At 41.6% G+C, this 22359-nt stretch overlaps 1 protein-coding gene across 1 annotated transcript; it reads right to left on the bottom strand.

The window, feature by feature from the left end:
- Window positions 1-2100: 2100 nt before the first annotated feature.
- On the bottom strand, window positions 2101-20685 carry LOC146634558 (protein NLRC3-like). The gene is made up of 8 exons (XM_085349913.1): window positions 20570-20685; window positions 19382-19513; window positions 19120-19269; window positions 18900-19013; window positions 7841-7917; window positions 5917-7724; window positions 5370-5419; window positions 2101-2296 (listed from the first exon to the last, which is right to left on the bottom strand). The coding sequence occupies exons 2-8, from the start codon at window positions 19468-19470 to the stop codon at window positions 2101-2103; spliced, it is 2484 nt and encodes an 827-aa protein (XP_085206039.1). The 5' UTR covers window positions 19471-19513; window positions 20570-20685.
- Window positions 20686-22359: the final 1674 nt, after the last annotated feature.

The following is a 22359-nucleotide window of genomic DNA, read 5'->3' as shown; positions in this document are numbered from 1 at the left end:
ATATTGTTTGAATGTTGGTAGTGTATTGTCCAGTGATACATGGTTGAAGTCACCCGAGATTACAATAAAGGCACTCGGGTGCCGAGTCTGTAACCGGGCTATGACAGAGTGGATAGTGTCACATGCAGCTGTGGGGTTAGCAGAGGGAGGAACATAAACAGCCACCAAGATGACGTGAGAGAATTCCCTGGGTAAATAATACGGCCTGAGTCCAACAGCACACAGTTCAATGTCCGGGCATCAAATCCTTTCTTTGATTGTTATGTTGGCAGGGTTACACCACCGGTTGTTAACTAAAACAGCAAGCCCACCTCCTTTCCGCTTACCGCTAGTGATGCTGTCCCTGTCGGCCCGAACAGTGCGGAAGCCTTCCACGGAAGCATTCTCGTCGGGAATGTCCTGGTGCATCCATGATTCAGTGAAACACATCAGGCTACACTTTCGGTATTCCCACTGACTCCGTACCAGTTCTAAGAGCTCGTCAATTTTATTCGATAATGATCGCACATTTCCCATTACGATAGACGGCAGACCCGGTTTATATCTCCTCCTCGCTGCGAGCCTCCGCTGTCTCACCATCTCCTTCTTTCTTCTCTTCTCTCCTTGACCTCTGCATCCCCGATGTGTTTTTCTCCAAATTTCAGCTGGTACTTCTGCGGGCCTGGCCAGCGAGCCGGCCGGCATCAGGGTGATCAGCTGATCTCTGGAGTAAACAGTTCGTGCATGTAGGAGATGTGCTGCGGTCCCGTTCCTTGATAAAAGTAATAGTTCCACGGCCACAAGAAGAACAAAAACTTTCTCAATCCACATGATTGAGTGAAAGATAATAAACGGATGAAAATTAGAGGCGGGTGTAAAAAAAAAAAGGATTTTCCTATTTAAATGGTTTTAATTTGAATAAAGCGATGTTGATTCATTCAATCCTGAATCGATTTTTAATATAAATGTATTTTGCCAGAATCTCAGGTTAAAGCTCCAAAAAGTATTTCAACAACAACCAAACAGATAAAACAGTAAAATAGAGCAGCTAAACACACAAAGATGGAAACACAGAGCGTGGATCGTTCACTCGACGGCACGTACACGGACACGTCGTCGGGGCTGAAAGTGGACAGCTCACAGATCCTGAAGCTGCAGGTTTCATCTGTCTCCAACCAAAACTGACTGAACCAGCAGCAAAAGAAGATCCAAACTACGCTTTATGTTTGATGAACATCGTCATGAATTCTCTCTGACTTTGACGTTTACTTCCTGCACAGCTCTCTCTCTCTCAGTGTACTTCAAGAACAGTTTACCTTCAAAAATCTGTTTTCTGCATTATTCACTGCTTATTACGCACCAGTCTGCTGTTGTGTTCACTGCTGTCGGCCTCCGAAAACAAAGCCTCATTTCTGCTGTTCAATACTGAAGAAATTGAAACCTTTTAAAATGATGACAGATTACAAACTCTCAGCTGTGTCTGTAATCAAACCTCTGTAACTTTGCTTCACTTCAGCAGCATCAGGTCATGTTCACATGTTGATTCATGGTTTGCTTCAGTTTTTGATTGACTGCAGAATATTTTGAAGGTTATCTGCTATAAAAAGCCAGAACAGGAAAATCTGCTTCATGTGTTTCTGTTTGATCCTCAGTGACTTTGACACAAAGGCCTCTGCTGTGATGATCACACCTCTGATCAAGTCTCACAGTGTCAGCTTTGTTTTTATACATATGGATATGTGCTGATAAATGATCAGAGTTATAATATTTCCCACTGTCTGCTGTGTGCCGTGACCTTTGACCTGCTAAAGACAGTCAGCTGTGGATTATTCATTGTTGTGTCTGATACTTAGAACTGTGAGGAAGAACACTACACAGTTAATCAGGGTCCCCTCTCTCTGAATCAGGAAAGGTGGGCAGGCCGTGTGTGGGCCGCGGGCCATACGTTGAGTCTCACTGTTTGAAATGTGAACATTGTTCTGCTGCAGTCAATGGACTAAACCAGAGAAGAAGAAAACAGACTTTACCATGAAGATCCTCAGTGTGGATCAGTATAATATCAGCCTGATGTCTGCAGTTTAGTGTCAGCACAACTTTCACATCATATTCATCACAGCACAACTAAAACATGCTGACTGACCCCAGAGTTTCAAGTCCACATCCTGGACTCTCCAGAAAACCACACAGATGCTTCACTCCTGAATCCTGCAGGTTGTAGTTGAAGCTCAGGTCCAGCTCTCTCAGATGGGAGGGGTTGGACTTCAGTGCTGCTGCCAGATAATCACAGCTGATCTTTGACAAACCACAGCGCCTCAATCTGTATAAAGAATGAAAGATGTAAGTTTATTAGACAAAGTGTGAGCTTGAAATCATTCAGTGTTTCATCATCTGTTCAGAGCTGAAGAAGGTTCAGAATGTAGAAGTTTAGAAAATGGAAACTCCAAACAGCTGAAGCCAACAGGAAGCAGCTTCAAACAAACACAACAAGAGAAAAAACTCTGAATGTTTCACATTAAAGTCGTACATTTATCATAAAAACAGGACAAAGACTTGAAAAAGTCGTGTTTTTCCTTCCAGGAACCACAAGGCTTCACTTTTAAAGGTGAAGTGTGAAAGAAATGGACATATTTGAAGTCCAACACCTTTTTCCAGTCACATTATTAAAGCAGACAAACTACAAGCTCATTTTCATTCCAACAAGTCATCTTCTGACCTGGACTAACAACACTGGTCTCTATGTGCAGTTGGCTGTGAGACCAGTGCTCAGGGAGCGTCTACAAAGTGCAACACTGAAAGAACATCACACACTCATTTGCTTCCATCATCCAACCTGAAGAGGAAACAGAGACGCCTCCCCTTCAAAGTAAAAGCTGCTCCTTTTGGACACAGTATCAAAGAAAGTCTACAGTATAACATAGAAAAGACAGAACAAAGTTTTGGTTGTTTTTAAATTGTGCAGAAATGAAACTACACTAAGCTCAATTATGTGACAGACATTTCATCCCATGTCAGTTTGGCCTCATCCTGGGTCGGATTATCCAGCACACACTCTGACCACAGGCCCAGGGGCCACGCACAGCTGGGCTCCATCCAAGAGACAGGAAACAAACCAACACAATAATAAAAAGCACCATGTGATCTTCTTACATCTTCAAGACAAACATAGTAAAAACATGAGCATATTTGTTTCCTGATAAAATGATGTGACAGGTAGAACAGAGTAAAGTGGTGGTGTTACAGCCTTTCTCCCCTCTGCTGCCGAGGCTGTTAGTCTCTCCCAAACTCAGCTACAGGACTTCCAAATGAATGAAAGCAGCAGAAGTGGCTTTACAAATGAAAGAGGAAGAGGAGAAGAAGAGGAGAGGGAGGCCACCCTGACCATCACTCCAGCTGAAAACATCACACTTCCATTAAAGTTGGTGAGAAAATGTTGAGCAGGATGAGCTGCTGGCTAATCTGGAGGCTGTAGCAGCAGCTCACAGTCACAGTGGATTTCCACTCATGAAAAAGCTCTGGCTGCTTCATTTCTCATCTCATATCAGAGACTTTAAAGCTTCACTGAAGCTGTACTGTGATGCTTCCGTATCCCAGTGAGGCCTCCATAATGATTTCAGCTGTTCTGTACTAGAGATGGACGATCCGATATTACATATCGGTATCGGTCTGATACTGACGTAAATTACTGGATCGGATATCGAAGAGGAATAAAAAATGTAATCCGATCCATTAAATATCAAAAAAGCACCTCACAAAACTTGCGACATGGCGTAACTCGGCTCATAACTGAGCACGTCGGAGTGTCATGTGATAGAGCGGCTGTGTGTATTTGGAACCTTGAGTGTGCAAACAATAGAAACTAAACTCTTTAAATAATAAATATTTTTTTTAAAGACGGAGACTCTACAGTACGCAGCGGTAGCATCTATTCCACAATGTAGCCTGCAATCATTTTTTAGACACTTTCTGTGCTGCTGAAATAAAATCATGTTTTCCCTGCTTAGCAGGAGTTGCCGCGGTGTCATCCATGGATAATGAACAAGAATCACTCAGAAGTGTTCGTCTATGCACTCGTGTCAGGCACTTCAGCAGATTACTCGTGCTATTAACAGCAGCCGATAGTGTTTTCTCCCCAGCACATAGCTTACATATTACTGTAATATTCTTGTCTGCTGGCTTCAGAAAAGTGAAGAAACGGGAATATGTCCACTTCATAAAACAGCCACTCGCTTCAGCTGAGTCCGACATCTTCTGCTTTAGAATACTACTAAAAGTAATTAGTTACTCTACTTTTTCAGTGGAAAAGTAATTTAATTAGAGTAACGCATTACATAGTAACGCATTACATAGTAACGCATTACATAGTAACGCATTACATAGTAACGCATTACAACCAACACTGATCACAACACTCCAGCAGGCGCAGCCATCAGCTGTGCAACACTCACACAAATATATCACCTGGGTTTAATATTAGATCATTTATGTGCTTCAGCTCTTCTTACATTTTACCACCAACATGTTTCAAAAAGAGCAGCTTTTACTTTGAAGGCCAGCTGTCTCTGTTTCCTGTTTTCATTGTTGGATAATGGAACAAGTCGATGCTTCAGTGCATTGAATTGTGTTACACAAAAATAAGAAAAGTTTTCACGTTGTTCAGGCAGAATCAAGCGTTGAAGAACGAATTCAGACATCAATAAACATTTTCATCAGCACAAGCAGGACAATGAAAGCAGGAAATACCCCAAAATGCCATTTCTCATTCTACAACTTCAACAACTGCACATGAATTAAACTTCATGCACAGACGCACAGTCTCTGAGTCCTGCTTTGTTGTCATGTTTGGGCCTGTGTTAGGCTGCTCTGTGTTCCTCTGCTTTAACACACACCTCACCACAGCAGCTGTGTGGGTCGTCTCTGTAGCTGCCATATCAGCTTCTGATACATGAACATCATCACAGCTCCAAACTTCACACAAGCTCAAAGTCTCTGCAGCCTGTTTTTATCTGCTATCATCAGATCTTCATCATCCTCTTTCACATCCCTCACACACTCTACAGCCTCATCAGCACTGACTTCATCTTCACTGACTGATGGAGCACAACATGAACCTGTGGAGGCTGAAACACTGTCCTGTCAAACATCTCCCCGTCACCACTCCACTTCTGTCAGCCTTTAAATGAACCCTGCTCAAGTCTCTCACTTCTGTTTGGAGCCAAAAGGAAAAGCTGTTGTTCAGTCGTTTGGAAAGACAACATTTCTGAAAGCACTCAAACTTCTTCACATTTGTCTTCAGACACATCCTGAACATTTAGGAACTAAAGAAAGTTTCAAACATCAATCAAAGACCTGAAATATAGAAAAACAACAACAGCCGTAGTCAGTGAACTCACCTCAGAGTCTCCAGTCGACAGTTTGGACTCTCCAGTCCAGCACACAGAAGCTTCACTGCTATATTATTGTGTTATTTTGTAGCTGAATACGATGTTTGTGTGATTATCAGTGAAAGAAGCAGTGAGGAGGATGGAGAGAGAGAGAGAGAGGACAGAGGGTGAAGTTAGAAACACTAAAAGGATTTTTCATGGATTTCATGGATGATTTGAGTGATTTCCAGCAGGACACTTAAACATGTCAGTGGACGTCCTAAAGAACATATTCACTGATATGAAACGTGTCATTGAACAGGATTAATATCAGTGGAAACATGGTGGAAACAGCTGTGACTGCATGGATGTGACACAATTCAAATCTGTTCTCCACTCTTGGATTTGGGATCCATGGAGCTGCTGCTGAGTCTGTACAATAAAGGAATGGTGTGGAAGGTTGCAGCGTACGGACACAAACACTTTGTGGTTACAATCTGATTTTATTTTCAACATTAAACTACTAACCTACACTGATCAATGATGTTAATGATCACATCTGGACTCACCCAGCCTTTCTGCAGTTCATCACAGCTGGAATCAGTCTCTGTCGTCCCCGCTCTGATGTGTTGTACTTCTGCAGGTCCAACTCATCCAGAACCTCCTCTGACATCTGCAGCATGAAGGCCAGAGCTGAGCACTGGATCTCAGAGAGTTCCTTCTTTGACTTCAGGTACTCTTGGACCTCCTGAAATAATGTGAGGTGGTTCATCTCCATCAGACAGTGGAAGATGTTGATGCTTCTGTCAGGAGAGATTTTATCGCTGTTCATCTCCTTCAGGTTGTTGATGACTCTCTGGATGGTTCCTGGACTGATCTCTGTCTGACCCAGCAGACCTACTAAGAGTCTCTGGTTGGACTCCAGACAGAGGCCATGAAGGAAGCGAACAAACAGCTCCAGGTGGCCATTTTTACTCTGGAGGGATTTCTCCATGGCTATCCTCAGAAATACATCAGGTGATTGGAGATCTGTGTTATCAAAAACACTGGAAATCATCTTGGTCAAAGATTTTGGTTTAAGGAAGTTCTTCACCACCTCTGTCTTCCTGTTGGTGTGACAGTGGAACATGTAGACAGCAGCCAGAAACTCCTGAATGCTCAGATGAACAAAGCAGTAGACTGGTTTCTGGAAGATCAAACACTCTCTTTTGAAGATCTCTGTACAAACTCCTGAGTACACCGAGGCCTCTGTCACATCCAGACCACACTGCTCCAGGTCTTCTTGGTAGAACATGATGTTTCCTTTCTCCAGATGTTCAAACGCCAGCCTCCCCAGCTTCAGAAGAACTTTCCTATCAGCCTCCGTCAGCTCCTGTGGACTCGTCTCATGTCCCTCATGGTACTTGTTCTTCTTCCTCTTTGTCTGAACCAGCAGGAAGTGTGAGTACATGTCAGTCAGGGTCTTGGGCAGCTCTCCTCTCTGCTCTGTAGTCAACATGTGCTCCAGAACTGTAGCAGTGATCCAGCAGAAGACTGGGATACTACACATGATGTGGAGGCTCCTGGATGTCTTCATGTGGGAGATGATTCTGCTGGACAGCTCTTCATCACTGAATCTCCTCCTGAAGTACTCCTCCTTCTGGGCGTCAGTGAAGCCTCGTACTTCTGTTAGCCTGTCAACACATGTAGGAGGGATCTGATTGGCTGCTGCGGGTCGGGAAGTTATCCAGACGAGAGCCGAGGGAAGCAGATTCCCCTGGATGAGGTTTGTCAGCAGCTGGCTGACTGATGACTTCTGTGTGACATCAGACAGCAGCTTCCTGTTGGTGAAATCCAATGAAAGTCTGCTTTCATCCAGGCCGTCAAAGATGAACAAAAGCTGAGAGACAGCCAGCTTCTCTGCTGTGACCTTCTGTAATGTTGGATGGAAAACATGGAGCAGCTCCAGAAGACTGTACTGCTCATCTCTGATCAGGTTCAGCTCCCTGAATGAAAGCAGAACCACCACACTGACATGTTGGTTCTCCAAGCCCTCTGCCCAGTCCAGAGTGAACTTCTGCACTGAGAAGGTTTTTCCAACACCAGCCACGCCGTTGGTCAGAACCACTCTGATGGGTCTCTGTTGGTCAGGTAAGGCTTTAAAGATGTCCTGGCACCTGATTGGAGCGTCATGGAGGGCGTCCATCTTGGAAGCTGTCTCCAGCTGCCTCACCTCATGTTGGGTATGAACCTCTTCACTCTGTCCCTCTGTGATGTAGAGCTCAGTGTAGATCCTGTTGAGGAGGGTTCTACTTCCTGTTTCATCACTTCCTTCAGTCACACGTTCACATCTCCTCCTCAGACTGATCTTATGTTCATCTAAAACCTCCTGCAGACCAACATCTGCTGAAAGAAAGAAAAACAATGAGACTAAAGAGAAAGAAAACTCTTCAATGTCTGAACAACACAAGAAGTCCAGTTTTCAGAAATGAGTCCATCAGCAGACAGATGTTCAGTCTTACTTTGTACACAGCTGCTCTGACTGGCTGTCTGCAGTCCAGCTCTGCTTCTGGATCTTTCTCCACACTGTGCAGAAGCTCTGATGGTGACACAGAAAAGTCACAGTGGAGATACTTCTGTCCACCTTTGATTAGACTCATTATAAAAAGGAAACAAAAGTTTGAACACAGTCATGTTTCCAGTTCACTGACTTACATTTATTCCATGGACACTCACTCTAACCTGAACCACAGCTACAACCCAACATTGTTGAGGCCTCATCTCCTCCTTTCCTGACTGTAGAGGTTAAATATGCAACAACCAACAAATAAAAGAATTTGGTTCATTTCAAAGAAATTCACACGGTGACCAAGTAAAGTAACCGTAGTAAAGGAGACAACATCCCGTTGATGGTGGGATTATTTGAAAGATTTGCTTTAGTCACGTCACCAAATGCAGTTGAACCACCCGTGGATCCATGTTTGACCATTCTACCACTCTGAGCTCTGCTTTTTAATCATTTTATTATTATCATCATTCATTTATTCATTCTTTGGAGGGGGGCTATTTCCTAATGCTGCCCTAATAAGGTGATGTTCAAGGGGAAATATAACAGAAACTCTTTCAGTGTTATTCATTAATAAATTAACAGATGTGGAGCAGGGAAATTATTTTACTGCTATTGTTAAATAATTGTCATCATTATCATTGCATTAATAATATAATCTGGAGTTTATATTGCATTCAGATGTTTAAACAGTGTGTGTCTCTCAGAGAGACTAAGTTGCAGGCTGACAGGAAGTTGCAGGTTTGCAGAGTGTGCCTTTTGCAGAACTGAAACCGAAAGCAGAGTCTAAGTGTAGGTTATTTTGAGGAGCATTTGAGGACGAGACACAGACAGTTAAGAGGTGACACAAAGAGCATGTGAGGTCAACACATACACACATATTAGTTAGACTTATTTAGAGGAGAGATCAGTTAGACAAGAAAGAGGAACAATTCACTTTGAGACAAGAACGGAAAGTACCAAGCCATGAAAATAGAAGATGATTTTCTGGGTGAAAAGTCATGATGATGTTGATCTGATCTATGTATAAAATGTACCGGTGACGCATGAAGGGGCGTCAGTAAACAAACCCTGATGCTATAAAATATCTGTTCATGCTTTGATTAAGTCGAGGACTACTGGCTGTCTGCGTACAGAGTGTCTTCCCACACGTGTGTTCATTAAAATCATCGTTTGACTTCACCCGGCCGGATCGGTGTGGTTATTCTTCGATCACCTCTTGTACCCTTCCTCAATTTTGAACCTTAACATTTGGGGGCTTCGTCCGGTGGTTGAGGAGGGAGGATTGGAGGTGTAGATGGAGAAATTTGGTCTTAGGTGGTCTGACGGGCAGACATGAATTCCAGTGGTCGAAGTGAGTGGGCATAAGCCGGCTTATCCAAAAGGTAAGGCACTACCTGTTGAATTATTTCCAAAGTGTGCCAAATTGGAAATGATAAAATTTAAGTCTACTCACTAAAGTTACTGGTGGATGTCTGTTTTGATTTTGATGAAAATCTCATGAGTTGATGCAGTTAGAGTTCTGCTAAGAAGAAATGAAAGTAGTTAAGAGTCTGATAAGAAAAGTTTAAATACTGGGTTGAAGTCCCAAAGAAATTGAGTTCGAGTCTCAAGTAGTTTGGTAGGGAATTGGTTATTGTGTTGGTTAGAGTCCAAATTTGGTCATAAGAGTGGACCTGAGCGGTCATTTTGTGAGTTGGAGTCTCCATTGACCACTAGGTTGCACCTGCCTCAGTTATACACTTGTTTCGGGTGTTGATTGTTGTTTCAAAGTATTATAAATTATTTTAGAACGGAACCGTGGGGGTTCTAGGAAGCGCAGAGCCCGGAGGTTACGCTCCCTCCTTGTCGTGGACGCGCGACATTGACCTGTCGGCGAACAGGGTTAGTTCAGTTTGGCTTAACTGTGGGGTACAGGGCATCCTGGAATTAAGCTAGGAGTTAGAGTCTCCTTACCGTTTGGAACGGTACCTGCGCTTTTTTGGTCAGAAGAAGTTGGACTTCGGGCGTGTAACTTTAACCTAAAACTTCAAAGTTTGGGTTGGTTGACGCTTTTAAATTGAGTTAGGGATTTTAGAAATGAGGCCAGAAACAGTTAAAGTCTTGATACTGGTTAATTGGTCGCAAAAAACTCAGGGAGTTTATCCGCTGGGCGGTTATTTTAAATTTGTCTAAAATTGTGTAGGCGCTAAAGCTGACAGATCTGACAGTGGTTGTAAATATAAGACGTCGTTGTAAAATAGAATAAGAAAATTTGGTGTGAGAGATCTCTGTGTGTCGAGTCAGTAATGCACTGACTGCCTGCTGCCATTTTTAGATGGAGAGTGTGTGTGCATGCAAATGAGGCAGCTGATGCAGAGCGCATGAGAGGACTATGCTTTCGGTTTTGTGTGATTATTCAGCCCTATAACTATTGTTTGCAAATGTGGATAAATGTCTGCGATTAAAATGCTGGCTTAGTAAATAATAACATTGTAAATATATGAATGGTGACAGCGTTTCAAAATAGAATATAAGAATTGTTTGTGTTTAAAACCAACGTTTAGGTAAGAAGATTTAAGGTGGATTTGAAGGCATAAACAAAAAATAAAAGGGTTACAGTCTGCAAGTGTTGTTAATTCATGAGCTGACTGGATGCAGAGTAAGTGGAGTGGTCATCCTGAGAGGATTGAATGATGCTCTAACTCTGTGGTCAAGTCAGACATAGGTTTTAAGTAACCATGAGCCACTAATAAGCGTGACAGATTAATGAGTATGTGTAAATTGAACTTGTTAAATAGCCTTAATAGAAGTAACTCAATGAACACGCAATAAAGTGGACTTTTTACGGGTAGTTTACCATTGATACCATAAAAAGCAACTTAATTAGTAGTTCAATAACAAATTTTAAAGATAACCTTTGTTATTTGATAAGAGAGAAAAATTCAGGTTACATGTAGTAAATAAATAAGGGAATGTTAATCTCTGCGTCATTCCACACTGAAATTTCAATTGTAGGGGATCATTTGGAGGTGAATTGTGTAGGACACGGGGAGACAGAAGAATCTCCCCATGAGTTTTCGGTGTGCATAGAAATTGAGGAGGCTGAACTGGAAGCCTGACTGGGTCGTTGTTTTTGTTTATTTGAGGGTCTGCTGGAAATTTGTGAGAACGACCACCTTGATATGTGGGAGCCTTCTCGGGCAGCGATTTTTTTGTTAAACATGTGGCAGGCTGTGCAAAATGGAGAAAGCTTTGACATGATGAATAAAGGTGTGAGAGGTATTTCTTTGGTGATGTAAAGTAGGAGGTTTTAAAGTTTGAAAGTGTTTTTAATTTGAGAGAGGCATGAGTGATGTTATAAGAGTTTGAGTTTCTTTTTCTTTCAGTTTAAAACACATAAGTACATACACTTGGTACACCTGTTTACTCTTTGACTTTATTAAAACAGACGGTGTATTTGAGTTTGAATTTCAGTAATTGTATGTTGATATGGTAATTTAGTTTTATGTTAGGTGAAGGAGATGTCCATCTCTGCGTCTTGCAGGATTGAAAGTGAAAGTTGAAGGTTGTGATGTGAATGCTGTGAGTACTCGATTTGAATGATTCTGTGTGAGGTGTACAAAATACTAAATAATAATAACACTATGAAAGTTGATAGTAGAGTGAGTGCAAGGTGGTGTGTGAACAGAGGAAGTCTGAGAGAGAAGTGTGTGCGTAGGCAAAATGCAGAGTGTGTGCGAGAAATAAGGGAGTATTGTTTTTACATGAAGGTTTAGTAGAACTAAAGTAGAACGTCACAAACAAACAAAAGAAGGTAAAATGAAGAGAGAAAATAACTGACAATTACATTAATGAATAGAAAACACACATACACAAAGTGCCATATGTGAAATTATTCTAGGAAGGAGTCAGAAGTGAGATAGTTTAATATAAGATGCAATGAAGGAAGCAGCTTACACTCCTTTAATTTCCAGAGCCAGTGTGTTCCCTCCCCTGCCCACTTGGGCCCCGTATCAGGCGAGTATGGAAGGCTGGATAGCCCATGACGGGTAAGATCCCACCTCGAAACCCTGGGACAACCTAAGGCAGGCACAGTCACGATTACTCGGCTTCAGTAAGAAGACGGGACCTGACGGGTAAGGCCGCTGGGCTGAGGCAGAGGGGGTAAGTGGCAAGTGGAGCCCTACCTTCTGGCTGAGGACAAGGAATGCTGCTATTTAAGGTAGGAAATCAGAATTTGGGTTAGTAAATTTGGGGAGGAGAAAATTGACTGTTTAAAGGCAAAATTATGGAGTCTGACACACTGCAAAAGCAACATATGCAAATTCACATACACAAACAGAAAATGCATTAACCTTATAAAGACAAGACAAGCTCATGGAGTTTAATGCATAGACACTGATTAAACCTGGCTAAGAACACAAACATATGCAGTGAAGAACAGCTTGCTATTTTGTATGAATGATATAATGGTGTGAATGTTTAATAAAATGCATTTGAGTTTGTAATTGAGGAATAGACGAAGCCATATGACAAAGGGAGTTATGTAAACAAAAAGTGATTAAAGTAGTTTTAAAAAGAGTGACTTAGGAGTGCTCTCTCGTACTGAGTGATCAAAACCAGTGATCACTGTAGAAAGAAATAAAATGATTTAATGAGTTGGGAATGTTTAAACATATGTTTCTGTTGTTACAGCAACTCATTGAGAGATGACTCAGTATGCAAATTAGTTGGAGTGAGTGGTGACGAAGGAGCTTCCTGTATGTGTGTGACTGAGGAAGTGACTTTCAGGAGAGGAAGCATGGCAGACAAGAGAAGTATAGATTTGGGTAGGAAATAGTTTATAGTTTAGTGATTATACGTTGTCGCAAGGGGGTTTTATGCTGAATTTAAGTATGTTACAGAGCATAAGGGGGTGATTTTTGTTTGCAAATTGTGTGGTTTTAATGAGACTTTCGGTGTATTGAGGAGGCGAACTCATGTGGTGGCAAGACTTGTGTGTTTAAGGTTGTTGAGGTTGTTGTGGTGATGGGTTGATTTTGTCAGTTAGGTTTGGGGTGTTGTTTTTGTTTTAATAGAGGGAGTTTTAGGAAACATGGACATGTCTAAAAAATTGGGCCCATTATTTTGTAACAGTGCACTTAAAGAAAACCTGTCAGGTGATTTTGTTTTGTTTTTATGAGCTAACAATCAGCTCTATTTTTTTCCATTTCTGTTTTAAGCAGGCCTGCAACAGTGAATAACGGCGCTGAAAATTATCGGGAAGAGCAAATATAAGGTGGGCTTTCCAGATTACAATTGGCTGAGGAGAGCTACCTGTGGGGACTGATCAAGGTCGTAAGTCCCTGTAAAAAGGATTTTATGCGAGTCAATCCAGTCCAAAAGCATAAAGAAATATTTTCCTATGGAAAATAAAAAATGACTGAGCTCATTTTGCTGAGGGTGGAGTATCTGATCGTGCGGGAAGCTCCACTATCAGCAAATACATGGTGTGACTGCATGTGAGTGAATGTGTGACTGCATGTGAGTGAGGATGAATTAATGTGGACAAACAATTGTTTTTACCAGAGAAAATTTGTTGACTGGGGTTAGATTATGGGATTACAGTATATTGTTGGGAGAATGCCAAATGTTAAAGGGGAAATATTTTTTGATGTAACTCAGTTACCATTAATTGAAGAAACACATGACTGATAACTGTTCCGTTTTAAGTTTATTTTTATGATATAGATTGGAACATGAGTGGGGAAAACTGAGCATTTTTAAGTTTTGTATAGTATCTTGACACATGAAATGTATCAAGATAAAGGGGGTTTAGGGTTTAATAATTTAATTGTTTAATAATTTAGGATCATTTTAGGACCTTTTGGGTTTTTGATCATTTGGATATGGTAAAACTGAAACTGTTATTTTTAAGTTAAGGTTAAAGGATTAAAAGTGAACTTGTCACGGTTTGCGAGGCAAGCCGTGTGGAGTTGTAGAAAAGGACCCGAAAGGCGGCAGCTCTGGTGCAGGTGAATATTTATTTACAACGGTGGGCACAAAACTGTACTGGTGGAAAAACGAGAAACCGGAAACCTAAACTGGGTAAGCTAACAACACAAACCAGAAACGAGGATGCAGGGAGGTCCGGGGAAATACACAAGAGACGCAGGGAGACCGAGGGGAAACAACACAGACGAACCAGCAACTACCATAACAGAAGACACAACTTAAATACACCCAGAGAACACAGGGAGATTACACACAGGTGGGGAACACAGGGGATACTGATAAACATAACGAGACAGGGCAGGAGTGAACACAACATTACGCATACTGACGAGAGACTGTCAAAGTAAAACAGGAAGTACACAGAGGTTCAGACAGGAGGAGAGAAAGCACGGGGAGAACACAGACATAACAGGCTGGGGGAAACATGGAATAAACACAAAGAGAGACGAGAGCTCATAAATAGACAGAGGGGCACAAGGGGGTAAGAGTCACAAAGGGAAAAAACACTTAGGGAACACGACAACAGGACACCTGAGAAAACCTGGCCTAAATAAGGAACGAAAATACAAGGAACCAAGAATACTGGGCCAGCATGGCCCAGGACCATGACAGAACTGAATCCTGTTTAGAAGATACAATGCCGGTTTTTCAAAGCTGTGAATAAATCTTAGAGGGAAAATTAGTGAGGGTTGAAGGAGTAGAACAGGTTTGATTTTTTTGATCTTTAGAAGAAGTGGTTATAATGTAGGCGTACACATACAGATATTACATAGGTTTATCTTTAGGATAAAGGGGAGAGCTTGTAAATAGAAATGATTTTTATACATATTGCATTTTGTGCTTTTAAAGGAGTTGTGGCTCAAATTTGTCTCTGGAGGGTCACGAGCCTTTGGCTAGCGCTATGATTAGCCAATCTACTGTGAGGATAATATGAGTTCATGAAGGATTGCACATGCTTACAGACACAGAGTTAAGAAACACACATGACAGTATTGATTCCAGGCAAAAGGCCTCAAATTCATTTAGCTTTTAACTGAACTTAAAGAAGGACCAAAGAGGAAGGAAAGCATATATTTTGGTTAAGTCTGATAAATTAGAATTAGAAGGTATTGTTACATTAAAGGGAGCAAATGAAATAAAAAGGCTATACCAAAAAACGGGTTATAACATAGGAAATGTGAGGTTTTAAAATGAAGTTAGTGTTAACACACAGGAGTTGTTTCAAGGCAGCATTCAGCTATGATGAAATGTATACAGGAGTAATTGCTTATATGCTTAAACTTAATTGATTAAAGTGGTTGTTTTCTTTTGGATCTTTTAGAGTAGAGGAACTTGCAGCAGCGACAATTTGTGCACAGGATGTTGATGATCAGATAAGGGAAAAATAGAGCGAGCAACCGGACGTGAAAGCAGGGCTTAAAGAGTTTTAAAGGGTTGAGTAACGTTGAAGAGTATACATAAATACAAGTCAATAAGTTAAGAAGATAATTAGGATCAGGCTTTTGATTAAAGAGTCCCAGATAGGATAAGTTAGGGAGGTGCAGGAAAAGGTGTTTTGTTTCCTTTACAGAAGATCTCGGCGACCACAGGAGGGGCGAGGATCCTGGAGATCTCGAGGTCCGAGACCACCAGAGAGGGTCTGAGCGAGGACACAATGTATTGCGACCTCTGGTGTTCCAGAGGTCGAGAGAGGGAGTGTGGAGCAGGGAAATTATTTTACTGCTATTGTTAAATAATTGTCATCATTATCATTGCATTAATAATATAATCTGGAGTTTATATTGCATTCAGATGTTTAAACAGTGTGTGTCTCTCAGAGAGACTAAGTTGCAGGCTGACAGGAAGTTGCAGGTTTGCAGAGTGTGCCTTTTGCAGAACTGAAACCGAAAGCAGAGTCTAAGTGTAGGTTATTTTGAGGAGCATTTGAGGACGAGACACAGACAGTTAAGAGGTGACACAAAGAGCATGTGAGGTCAACACATACACACATATTAGTTAGACTTATTTAGAGGAGAGATCAGTTAGACAAGAAAGAGGAACAATTCACTTTGAGACAAGAACGGAAAGTACCAAGCCATGAAAATAGAAGATGATTTTCTGGGTGAAAAGTCATGATGATGTTGATCTGATCTATGTATAAAATGTACCGGTGACGCATGAAGGGGCGTCAGTAAACAAACCCTGATGCTATAAAATATCTGTTCATGCTTTGATTAAGTCGAGGACTACTGGCTGTCTGCGTACAGAGTGTCTTCCCACACGTGTGTTCATTAAAATCATCGTTTGACTTCACCCGGCCGGATCGGTGTGGTTATTCTTCGATCACCTCTTGTACCCTTCCTCAATTTTGAACCTTAACACAGATAAACTGTGAAGAAGAAAAAACTGAGATTTAAAGGAGAGAGTGAGAAACTTGATCATCCATCCTCATAATACATGTTTATCAGTATCTGCTGTGACCATACTGCAGTAATAACTACAAGTCTACATTTCTGTGACTGTTGATCAATCACAGCAGGAATCTGAGCTCATCTCTGCACACAGAGCAGCTTCAGCTCTGGGATAAACTGCTCGCTTCACGTCCTTCTCAGCTCACAGACACTCATCCTGATATTTTCCTTTAACATTTGATGGTATAATTCATCTGAGTTTACACTTTATCTGCATAAATACAGAAAAACAGACGCAAACACCATAAACCATCAGTTTCTCCATGTAGAATATATTGTTGTTTCCTTGCTTTTAATTCAGAGGAAAAACTCTGATTTTGATTTTCTCTGTTCTCTTTGCCACAGCCCATCGCAGCAGCAGCTGAAGCAGCTGACTGTCACAACACTGATTAACACTTTAGGAGGAACGTCTTGATGCATTCTCAATCATCCAGGAAAGTAAATCTCCAAAAGTTGATTCTGTTCATCTGGACGTAGCGTAAATGTGTACCAGCTGGACTTTTGTCAAAGCTGGAAAGGCGCCTAAAGAAAGCTCCAGACGATCCAGGAGAGAAGGACAACCGCAGCCTAAGAGAAAACCTGTAGTTATCACGTACGTGTCAGGAGTATCGGAGCAGTTGAGATGCATTTTTTCTAAACACCGAGTCTCTGTGGATTTTAAACCCCAAAACACGCTGCGCCAAAAACTGTTCCACCCCAAGGATTGGGTCCCCCGACACAAACAGAGTAACATAAGTTACGCTGTTAAGTGCCAGGAGGATTGGCAGGATTTATACATCGAGGAAACCAAACAACCTCTGGCTACAACACAGAAGAGCTACCTCGTCAGGCCAGGACTCTGCAGTTTATTTACACCTACAGGCCAGTGGACACTCCTTCAATGATGAGGATGTAACATCCTGGACAGGGAGGAACGCTGGTTTGAGGGCGGAGTCAAGGAGGCCATTTACGTGAAAAGGGAAAGACCATCTCTGAATTGAGGAGGGGGCCTAAGGGTATATCTGTCACCATCTTACAATGCTGTGATTGCAGCCATTCCCCAACTGTCTGTGAATGGGACTCATCAGTGGTTGTTGATCAATGGTCATGAGATTTGCATAATTAAGATTAAGGAACTGACCTCACAGCCCATTGTTCCTTCAGTGGGCTGGTTTCAGTTATTATGCAAATGTCCTGTTTATAAGATTGAAACCTGCAGTCAGCTGAGACTGAAGGATGAGAGACGAAACGTTTCTCCCACAAAACGCTGCGTCCAGATGAACAGAATCAACTTTTGGAGAAAGTTGAATCAGTATTAAATTAACTTTACTGTTAACGAGTTTTCATGTTTCTGTAATCCACCAGTGTGCTCATGCTTTTTTAATTGAAAACATATTTTTAATGATCAAATATAATTATGTTTGTTATTTGTGGATTTTAAATGTCCTTGACAGAGACAGATGATAATCATTATCCTGCACTGTGGTCTCAGGTTTGGTCGAGCTAGCACAAAGAATGGCTATGTTGAACTTCCTCCTGGGATCCACACTAAGAAGTGAGTCCAACATTAGCAGGGTCTCTTTCCTTTATCTGGATTCACTTTAGCATTCACAGTCACGTGAAGCTTGTTATTAACTCGATAAGTCAACCCAGGGTTTCAGCTGAGCGCTCACATGAAACACATGGTGTTGGCAGCATCTGATCAATCATATTCATGGAGATGTGTATCAGCAACAGAGCAGCTGAGTTTGCAGAAGGAAGTCAAACTAAACCGTAGGAACAATATGAGGAGATTACACACATAATAAAATACTAGCAGTAACACAGCTGCTGCAGACAAATCAGTCGTGTGATCGTGTGTGAGAGGAGAAGGACTGTAAAGGAGTTTGGTGTTAAAAGCTCTGTATGAATGTGGGAGACTTTGAAGGGCTTTAAAAAGGCCAATATAAAATAAAAGGCAGCAAAATTGCTGAGTGTGAAAGTCACCAGACTTATCAGACCTCTGTGATTAAGACCTGTAAGAACACCTATTTGTACTTGTTGGCATTATATCAAACACACACGTATATTAAGCCTTTGTTTGAACTCTGGTTGAATTTGTTACTTTCAGGCTGTGAAACATCACAGAGGCTGCAGCTGCAGATCTTTTATTCACCTGGAAATTTACTTTAAATGTTAGATGGAAAATGTGTTGCTCAGTTTAACCAAAGTAAGAACAAGAATCCATAAACCTTCATAAAGACAAACATCTCCCAGAACATTGAGCTGCTGAAGTGTCACTGAAGGGAAAAACTATTTGTCCTCCTCCATCCAGCAACACCTGAAACACCTGAGTGGAAGCTCCTCCCTACACTGTGTTTGAAGCAAAGCACAAAGGAGACACCTGCTGGAGCAGCTGGAGTCCTACAGACACTCAGCCTCTTCACTACACAAACACCTCCTACAACATCCACTCTTTCCACTCTGACTGCTGTGTTTGTGGAAACACTCCAACACACACTGCTTCACATACCAACATAGAAATGTGTGTGAAAAAGAGCTGAGCTGATATTAAACATGAGGATTTATTCAGAAATACAGAGTCAGGAACAACATCTAGACACACATTACCTCTCAGCAGCAGAAGAACAGCCTTTAAAGTTTATAACAGCACCCTTCGACTCGTTGCTCTTTAAGGAAACACAGCTGGGTTCAGGTCCAGGAGATTCTGGCCTCGTATTGATCCTAAAAGAAAAACAATAAATGTAACAGCTTCATGAGACAGGATGGAAAAACTGGAAATATTAAATTAAAGACATGATGAAAAATCTCATAAAAATAATGTACTTACTCTTTGTCACATAACAGAGTTTTGTTAAAGTCTACACGAATATCCTTCGACACGTTGCTCTTTAAGGAAACACAGCTGGGTTCAGGTCCAGGTTCTGGATTAGTTTCAGGGTTATGTCCAGCTGAGCCTGGTACGCCCCACAGCTCTGGGCTTTAAAACAACACACACAGAGGTATGAGTGTGAATAATGATGGAGCAGTGATGTGAGTGCTGAGCTGTGACATGGAGAAGAGTCATGGACAGTTAGAGATGGTCATCTCACCTCTGAGCTTTGGTCTGGCTCTCATGTTCCCCACACAGAGTGCTTTTAGAGGGAGGGACTCCCTCCTCTCTGTCCTCACACTGATCCATGCTGCTCAATTCACATCAGCTCACACACACTTTCTACCTTCACCTGCAGAGGAAACACAAATCATTCAATCAAACCAAAATCCTCCTTTCCATCATGTGTGCTGTCCAAATATCAGCTGAATGCAGTCAGACAGCAGTGTGAGGCACAGGAAGCTGCCATCAGCTGCTCTACTTCTACTATCAGTCCACTAGATGGAGCCATGAAGCACACATGATGCATTCACTGACACACACTGATTCACTGTGACTGGAAGTTTAAGTACATTAAGCCTCCACTCATCTACATTGTGCTTACAACCCACTGCCCCCCATCTCCCACCCCCATCAACCTCCTGGGGCCAGGAATGACTGGAACTGAATTGGAAACGGGCGTAATCAAACATAAATCTGTTATTCTTATCCATAGGTGTTAAACTCTGGCCCGCGGGCCAAATTTGGCCCGCAGCCTAATTACATTTGGCCCGCGAAGCCAATACTAAATTATTATTAGAGCTGGCCTACTGGTATTATACAGCTAATATATATATTGTTTAGTATTAAGCTTTGCTTGTTCCATATTCAGTTTTTCAGCAAAACTTGTTTGAGTCCATAAGAAAAGATTCATTCTTAAATCTGGAGGAAGATTTTTTTTTTCAGTAAATATTAACGTTAGCCCGCGACCTTGTTCCAGTTTTGAATTTTGGCCCACTGTGTATTTGAGTTTGACACCCCTGTTCTTATCCAACCTGTCTGCCTGGACACAGTTTGCTGACCGATCATGGAGCCTATGATTCGCTTTGACAACAACTTCATGAATGTGGAAATGAAACTGAGTGTCAGCTGAGTGTCGAGCAGAAGAGGAGTCGGAGAAAAGTGACAGAGCTGCTGACTTTACAAAGAAAACTAAAACCATGTTGAAGAGATTAAACAGATAATACAAGCTAACAACAACACAGCTGCTGCAGACAAAACACATGTATGAGTGTGTGACAGGAAAAGCACTGAACAGAAGTTTACTATTAAAAATGCAGCATGTTGTAAAAAGTTTGGTCAGTGAGACTGAAAAATGGCTGCATAAGTTACTATTGTGAACAAACCCCTATAAGAACCCTGATATTACCTGAATAAGATCAAATCCTGATACGTAGTGCAGACCTTGGTAAGAGATACGGTCCAACTGGAATATAAACCTTTGGTGTGTTTAATCCAGTCAGTCTCTGAGTAACTCCACTCCTCTGCTTTCTGTTGGAAGAGAAACGAAAGTTTGTAGCACGATCCTTTTCCTCAGAGGCCTGTGTTGAATTTATATTACATCTAAGATAAAAAATAATTCACAAAGTCTGCTCTGTCCTCCTGTCCTCCCTGCAGTCTCTGTGAGCTCCGCAGAGTGATTATAAAGACCCGGAGCTCAGAGTTTCTCCAACACCGTGGTCAAGTGTGAGCCACGCCTGCCACCCGTTATCTGCCAAACTTGAGCTTCAACGCTAAGTTTTACGGTAGTGCTGCTTCTTATCCCTTTTTGCTGATCACACACATAACAACACACATGGTTTTCAGGAAGTTAACAGAAATAAAGCCACAGTGTCATTTGTTTTTCACTCAAGTTGTCTTTTCTTCTTAATTTTTCTGGTAATGCTTCTTCATTCATGATTCATTCAAATCTAAAATAACTTCAACAAATGTAAAATATTTCTGAAAATCATCTTTTATAGTTGAAATTCAGTTCTCATTTGGCTCAGCTGCTCTTTCATGCATCCATAGTTTCACCTCAAACTGCTGCTTGAGACACGAGAAATTAAAGAACAACTCTGTTCAAACGGAGAAACTTTGAAGGAACTCAATAATGTCATTTAAATGGTTTCAGGTAGGTGTATGAAGGTTCTGTATTAAATCATATATGACAGTTGACATGAAATTCTGAATTCATCTTCTTGGACACCCACACTGCATAATTCTGTAGAAATGAAATTAGTCGTTTCTAATCAATTTCAACATCAAATATCATAACATTGCATCAAAATGCGTAAAAATGATTCTTGATAGCTGACCTTAAAGTCTCTGTGCATTCTTCCTCTGGGTTACCTTCTCTATATATTTGCAGTTTAACCACCAAAAGCTGCAAGGTTTCAGAGAAATAAAAGGAGCGTTCTACTCAAATTTAATAAGATTCATTTAATAAACAATAGAAAAAAAACTTTGACAGTTGTCATAAAATTCTTAACAAACTCCTCTTCTGTCTGTAGCTCAGGAGTTAGAGCAGGTCACGAAGTAACTGGAAGGTTGGTTGTTTAATACGAGATACTAACCCCAAGATAGAAAACTCTTCTGCACAGGAAAAGTCCTTGAATGAGTCATTTGTATGAAGCACTTTGAATGCTCAGAGTAGAAAAGCACCATATCAGAACCAGCCTCACCCACTTGTGATGGGTGGGTGGCTGTGGCTCAGGTGGTAGAGCAGATCAGCTGCTGATTGGAAGGTTGGTGGCTCGAACCTTGGCTTCCCCAGCCTGCATGCCAAATATCCTTGGGCAAGATACTAACCCCAAGTTGCCCTCTGATGATTAGTTTGCACTTGTGTTTAGAAGTGCTTGTGTGAATGAGGCCTGTTGTATAGAGCACTTTGAAAACTCCAGGAGAGTAGAAAAGCACTATATAAGAATCAGTCCATTTACTACATGTCCGCAAAGTTTCATCTCCAACCACTGCAGTATTATTTGTTAGGATCGCTGTTCTCTCCGGGTACTCCGGCTTCCTCCCACCGTCCAAAGACATGCAGCTTGTGGGGATATTTAGTTGCATAATCCAAATTGCCACTAGGTGTGAATGTACGAGTGAATGTGAGTGCGAATCGTTGTCTATCCCTGTGTGTTGGCCCTGCGACAGATTGGCAACCTGTCCAGGGTGTACCCC

Source organism: Diplotaxodon limnothrissa, linkage group LG3 (assembly GCF_057381915.1).
Source record: "Diplotaxodon limnothrissa isolate DT_005_m linkage group LG3, D_limnothrissa_male_GT1.1, whole genome shotgun sequence".
NCBI lineage: Eukaryota > Metazoa > Chordata > Actinopteri > Cichliformes > Cichlidae > Diplotaxodon > Diplotaxodon limnothrissa.
Note: the sequence above shows the minus strand (reverse complement) of the source record. Positions and strands in the feature narration are given on the sequence as shown.